Source organism: Rutilus rutilus (assembly GCF_951802725.1).
Source record: "Rutilus rutilus genome assembly, chromosome: 5".
NCBI lineage: Eukaryota > Metazoa > Chordata > Actinopteri > Cypriniformes > Leuciscidae > Rutilus > Rutilus rutilus.
In genome coordinates this window covers 616041-623164 of record NC_140213.1, presented here as the reverse complement: position 1 = coordinate 623164, position 7124 = coordinate 616041, and the positions used below count along the sequence as shown (strand labels likewise).

General features: G+C 48.0%; 1 protein-coding gene across 1 annotated transcript in view; it reads right to left on the bottom strand.

The window, feature by feature from the left end:
• pdpr (pyruvate dehydrogenase phosphatase regulatory subunit) overlaps positions 1–7124 on the bottom strand; it is a 37932-nt gene that overhangs the window by 28342 nt on the left and 2466 nt on the right. Inside the window, exons 2-5 of the mRNA XM_084409124.1 lie at positions 1629–1934; positions 743–876; positions 547–628; positions 1–62 (exon numbers count right to left, since the gene is read on the bottom strand). The exon at positions 1–62 is cut by the window's left edge and continues 102 nt beyond it. Of these exons, the coding sequence (XP_084265250.1) occupies positions 1–62; positions 547–628; positions 743–876; positions 1629–1888 (538 nt within the window). The 5' untranslated portion in view covers positions 1889–1934. The remainder of the gene's footprint in view (positions 63–546; positions 629–742; positions 877–1628; positions 1935–7124) is intronic.

Here is a 7124-nt window from a genome sequence, read left to right as displayed (position 1 = left end):
CCAGTGGGTGGAGCTGAGACACATCTCTGGGTTTGATGACGTCACAGCTCACGCCTAGAACCCTACACACACACACACACACACACACACAGAGATCAACCTGTGGGGATCTAAAGAGTGGCCACATTTACTGTTGCTCCATAACTTTCATGCAGTTATTTCAGTGGGAACTGCCAGATTGAAGAACAGACTTCTAGATCGACATGAGAGTAAAATCAGAGTAAAGTGAGTAAAGTCAGAGTAAAGTCAGAGTAAAGTCAGAGTAAAGTCAGAGTAAGGTCAGAGTAAAGTCAGAGTAAGATTCAGAGTAAGGTCAGAGTAAAGTGAGTAAAGTCAGAGTAAGGTCAGAGTAAGGTCAGAGTAAAGTCAGAGTAAGGTCAGAGTAAACTCAGAGTAAGATTCAGAGTAAGGTCAGTAAGATTCAGAGTAAAGTCAGAGTAAGGTCTGAGTAAAGTCAGAGTAAAGTCAGAGTAAGGTCAGAGTAAGGTCAGAGTAAGGTCATACTGAACACATATAGAGGTCAGAGAGAAACAGAAAGCCTCTCACTTCAGCCTGGATGCCAGACGCTTCAACGACAGGAACCGATCCTGATTCTGAGCCAAACACAGAGAGCCGGTCCGAACGAAACCTGGAAAACACAAACAAACGCCAAAGCCAATTACTTTATAGCATGAAGCACATGTGAAATGTTGTGTTTGACACTCCGGTAAGCGATCGATCATGGAGTGATGGTGTTTCTCACCCGTTTTAACGCCCGTCTCTTCCTCCAAACGCTCATAGAGTGCGTTAGAATAATCTGCCATTTTACTCTCAATAGAAAGAGGTTTGGCAACGCTGACTATTCCTGCACAGAAGCGCGTCGTACCGGCTCCGAGTCTACAACACACACACACACACACACACAGGTAATGACATTATTAATGCTAAATTATATCTTATATAAGGTCAGAGATTATTTATAGACGGATAGATGGATAGATAGTTTAATAGATGGATAGATGGATGGATGGATGGATAGATAGATGATAGATAGATAGATAGACAGATTGATAGATAGAGGAATAGATGGATGGATAGATAGATAGATAGATAGATAGATAGATAGATAGATAGATAGATAGATAGGGAATAGATAGATAGACAGATTGATAGATAGAGGAATAGATGGATGGATGGATAGATAGATAGATAGATAGATAGACAGATTGATAGATAGAGGAATAGATGGATGGATAGATAGATGATAGATAGATAGATAGACAGATTGATAGATAGAGGAATAGATGGATGGATAGATAGATAGATAGATAGATAGATAGATAGATAGATAGGGAATAGATAGATAGACAGATTGATAGATAGAGGAATAGATGGATGGATAGATAGATAGATAGATAGATAGATAGATAGATAGATAGATAGATAGATAGATAGATAGATAGATAGATAGGGAATAGATAGATAGACAGATTGATAGATAGAGGAATAGATGGATGGATGGATAGATAGATAGATGATAGATAGATAGATAGATAGATAGATAGATAGATAGACAGATAGATAGATAGATAGATAGATAGATAGATAGATAGATAGATAGATAGATAGATAGATAGATAGATGATCACCTGCCCTGCTCCAGGAGCACGATCTCCCTCCAGCCCAGTCGGGACAGGTGATAGGCTACTGATGTTCCCACGACTCCGCCTCCACAGATGATGACACGCGCGTGCGCGGGAAGAGCAGCGGGAGGATCTGAGCTAAAGAACCGGACCGATCTCTGACTCCGGAACCGGTCCGATCTCTGACCAGCGGCTCCAGCGTCACAGAACCAGCGGGGCAGGAGGACAGGGGACAGAGTCCGGGCGCTCCACGCACCACTGCGCATGGCTCCACGCCTTCACACACACACACACACACTGAACACACACACACTGAACACACAACACCATGACAAAAATTCATATTCAGAAATATTGTTGATCTGACTATCAGAAGAGAACAACACTGAACTGAATAATGACTCTGTAGATCTGCTTTAATGCTGAATCTGAGTTTTATCTAATATTTGATGAAGTTTAATAATAATAATAATACATTTTATTTGAAAGGCGCCTTTCTGACACTCAAGGTCACCGTACAGGCATACATAAAAGTTAATACATAAAACAAATGATAAAATAATACAAGAAATAAATTAAAAACCAGTTAAAATCAATTAGAATTACAGATGAATGGATGTTACAATGAATAGGCTTGTTTAAACAGATAGGTTTTGAGTCCAGATTTGAAATGAGGGAATGAGTCCATATTTCTGAGTTGAGGTGGAAGGGAGTTCCAAAGGCGGGGAGCAGAGCGGCTGAATGCTCTGCTCCCCATTGTGGTGAGACGGGTAGGTGGGACGGACAGGTATAATGAGGAAGAGGATCTGAGAGAGCGAGATGGAGTGGGAACATGGAGGAGGTCAGATAGATAAGGGGGTGAGAGGTTGTGGATGGCTTTGAATGTCAGCAAGAGGACTTTGAACTGGATACGGGACTGGATAGGGAGCCAGTGGAGCTGCTGGAGGACAGGAGTGATGTGATGGATGGAGGGGGTTCGGGTAATGATTCGGGCAGCTGAATTCTGGACTAATTGAAGTTTACGGAGGGATTTGTGAGGGAGGCCCAAGAGAAGTGAATTACAATAGTCTAGACGTGAGGTGACAAGGCTGTGGACAAGAATGGCAGCAGAGTGGGGGGTAAGGGAGGGGCGAAGACGATTAATGTTATGTAAATGGAAGTAGGCTGACCGGGTGATGTTATTGATGTGTGATTGAAATGATAGTGTGCTATCCAGGATGACACCCAGACTCTTAACCTGAGGGGAAGGTGAGACGGAGGAGTTATCAGTTGTGATGGAAAAACTGTTGGTTTTGGATAATGTGGATTTGGTGCCAATGAGGAGAACCTCAGTTTTATCACTGTTAAGTTTAAGGAAGTTGAGGGTAAACCAGGATTTTATTTCAGCAATGCAATCGGTGAGGGTAGTGGGTGGGAGAGTGACTGAGGGCTTTGTGGTGAGGTAGAGCTGGATGTCATCCGCGTAGCAGTGGAAAGTAACATTGAATTTACGGAGAATATTGCCAAGGGGAAGAAGGTAGATGATAAAGAGAAGGGGCCCCAGGACAGAGCCCTGGGGCACACCTGTAGTGACGGGGGAGGAAATGGATTTGAATGACTTAAGCTGAACGAACTGAGTGCGGCCAGTGAGGTAGGATGTGAGCCAGTTTAGTGGAGTGTGGGTAATACCAATGGATGACAGTCTATTGAGGAGGGTGGCGTGACAGATGGTGTCAAAGGCCGCACTCAGATCAAAGAAGGATTAGGATGGTGAGTAGTCCAGAGTCAGCTGCCATGAGGAGGTCGTTGGTGAGTTTTATAAGTGCTGTTTCAGTGCTGTGGAGTGGGCGGAAACCGGACTGGAACTGTTCATAGAGATTGTTATGAGAAAGGTGAGAATGGATTTGAGTAGCAACTGTTTTTTCAAGGATTTTGGAAATGTAAGGTAGATTAGAAATAGGACAGAAGTTGTTGAAATCGGAGGGGTCAGCGCCAGGCTTTTTCAAGATAGGTGTAATGACAGCAGTTTTGAAGGATGTAGGGACAGTTCCAGTAGTGAGAGAGGAGTGAATGATGGCCGAGATGATGGGGAGCAGAGAAGGGAGGCAGGATTTGACAAGATGTGTAGGTAGAGGGTCGAGTTGACATGTGGACAGTTTGGATTTCTGGATGAGTTCGGTGAGTTCTGATAGGGAGGGCAGGTGAAAAGAAGAGAGTGTGTGTATGGGTGGATGAAGGTCATGAAGGCTGAAGTTTGATCAGTGATTCTGTTATTTTCCTATTTATTACTGTAAAGCTGCTTTGAAATAATCTGTATTGAATAAAGCGCTGTAGAAATAAAGTTGACTTGACAACATCAGCATCTTTGGCTACTTTTATGGTGAAATGAGCCTACAGATGAAAACAATTAAATAAAACCGGTATAACTGTCAGATACTGTGGTAACCCCGGTCCTCTGACCCATCGAGTGGACAGACCCACCAATGGGAAGGGCATCTGGACCTGACCTCTGCAGAAGCAGCCAATCACACCAAGTCAGAAGTCACACATCAAGACAGACAGAAGCGCGCAGACAACAGACTGCACTAGATCCACTCCGGTCTGCTTATAGGCAGGGGACGAGTACAGATGATCCACTCCGGTCTGCTTATAGGCAGGGGACGAGTACAGACGATCCACTCCGGTCTGCTTATAGGCAGGGGACGAGTATAGATGATCCACTCCGGTCTGCTTATAGGCAGGGGACGAGTACAGATGATCCACTCCGGTCTGCTTATAGGCAGGGGACGAGTACAGATGATCCACTCCGGTCTGCTTATAGGCAGGGGACGAGTACAGATGATCCACTCCGGTCTGCTTATAGGCAGGGGACGAGTACAGATGATCCACTCCGGTCTGCTTATAGGCAGGGGACGAGTATAGATGATCCACTCCGGTCTGCTTATAGGCAGGGGACGAGTACAGATGATCCACTCCGGTCTGCTTATAGGCAGGGGACGAGTACAGACGATCCACTCCGGTCTGCTTATAGGCAGGGGACGAGTACAGACGATCCACTCCGGTCTGCTTATAGGCAGGGGACGAGTATAGATGATCCACTCCGGTCTGCTTATAGGCAGGGGACGAGTACAGATGATCCACTCCGGTCTGCTTATAGGCAGGGGACGAGTACAGATGATCCACTCCGGTCTGCTTATAGGCAGGGGACGAGTACAGATGATCCACTCCGGTCTGCTTATAGGCAGGGGACGAGTATAGATGATCCACTCCGGTCTGCTTATAGGCAGGGGACGAGTATAGATGATCCACTCCGGTCTGCTTATAGGCAGGGGACGAGTACAGATGATCCACTCCGGTCTGCTTATAGGCAGGGGACGAGTACAGACGATCCACTCCGGTCTGCTTATAGGCAGGGGACGAGTACAGATGATCCACTCCGGTCTGCTTATAGGCAGGGGACGAGTACAGATGATCCACTCCGGTCTGCTTATAGGCAGGGGACGAGTACAGATGATCCACTCCGGTCTGCTTATAGGCAGGGGACGAGTACAGATGATCCACTCCGGTCTGCTTATAGGCAGGGGACGAGTACAGATGATCCACTCCGGTCTGCTTATAGGCAGGGGACGAGTACAGACGATCCACTCCGGTCTGCTTATAGGCAGGGGACGAGTACAGATGATCCACTCCGGTCTGCTTATAGGCAGGGGACGAGTACAGATGATCCACTCCGGTCTGCTTATAGGCAGGGGACGAGTACAGATGATCCACTCCGGTCTGCTTATAGGCAGGGGACGAGTACAGATGATCCACTCCGGTCTGCTTATAGGCAGGGGACGAGTATAGATGATCCACTCCGGTCTGCTTATAGGCAGGGGACGAGTACAGACGATCCACTCCGGTCTGCTTATAGGCAGGGGACGAGTACAGATGATCCACTCCGGTCTGCTTATAGGCAGGGGACGAGTACAGATGATCCACTCCGGTCTGCTTATAGGCAGGGGACGAGTACAGATGATCCACTCCGGTCTGCTTATAGGCAGGGGACGAGTACAGATGATCCACTCCGGTCTGCTTATAGGCAGGGGACGAGTACAGATGATCCACTCCGGTCTGCTTATAGGCAGGGGACGAGTAGAGATGATCCACTCCGGTCTGCTTATAGGCAGGGGACGAGTACAGATGATCCACTCCGGTCTGCTTATAGGCAGGGGACGAGTACAGATGATCCACTCCGGTCTGCTTATAGGCAGGGGACGAGTACAGACGATGCAATTAACAGCATCAGCCACCTAACCTACACCTAACCCTAACCCTAACCCTACACCTGGAGGATCCCAAGGCCTATGCACACCTTTTGTTTATTGATTTTAGTTCTGCTTTTAATACTTTACGGCCTCATCTGCTCTTACAGTAAATGACTAAGATGAATGTTAATCCTTCTATTATTAAATGGTTTTATTCTTTTTTAACAGATAGAACACAAAATGTTAGGATTAACGATTCACTTTCTGAATCAAAATGCATCAGTACGGGTGCACCTCCTCAGGGTTCGGGTTAGCTCACCGCTCCTACTAATGACTGCACTAATAGTCTCCCGGGAAACCTGCTTTTTAAATTCTCTGACGACACTGCCGTTCTTAATCTGCTTCACCACAACTCAGACCCATCACTGTATTTCTCAGAGGTTAAACAATTTGTTGTGTGGTGTGACGAGAACTATCTCACCATTAACATTAAAAAAACTGAGGAGATGGTGTTTGACACACTCTCTGGAGAGAGAGAGAGAGAGAGAGAGAGAGAGAGAGAGTGAGTCTCCCTGTGCCGGTGTGGGGGATACGGGCCGGGCCCAGAGAGAGAGAGAGAGAGTGAGTGAGTCTCCCTGTGCCGGTGTGGGGGATACGGGCCGGGCCCAGAGAGAGAGAGAGAGAGTGAGTGAGTCTCCCTGTGCCGGTGTGGGGGATACGGGCCGGGCCCAGAGAGAGAGAGAGAGAGTGAGTGAGTCTCCCTGTGCCGGTGTGGGGGATACGGGCCGGGCCCAGAGAGAGAGAGAGAGAGTGAGTGAGTCTCCCTGTGCCGGTGTGGGGGATACGGGCCGGGCCCAGAGAGAGAGAGAGAGAGTGAGTGAGTCTCCCTGTGCCGGTGTGGGGGATACGGGCCGGGCCCAGAGAGAGAGAGAGAGAGTGAGTGAGTCTCCCTGTGCCGGTGTAGGGGATACGGGCCGGGCCCAGAGAGAGAGAGAGAGAGTGAGTGAGTCTCCCTGTGCCGGTGTAGGGGATACGGGCCGGGCCCAGAGAGAGAGAGAGAGAGTGAGTGAGTCTCCCTGTGCCTGTGTAGGGGATACGGGCCGGGCCCAGAGAGAGAGAGAGAGAGTGAGTGAGTCTCCCTGTGCCGGTGTAGGGGATACGGGCCGGGCCCAGAGAGAGAGAGAGAGAGTGAGTGAGTCTCCCTGTGCCGGTGTAGGGGATACGGGCCGGGCCCAGAGAGAGAGAGAGTGAGTGAGTGAGTCTCCCTGTGCCGGTG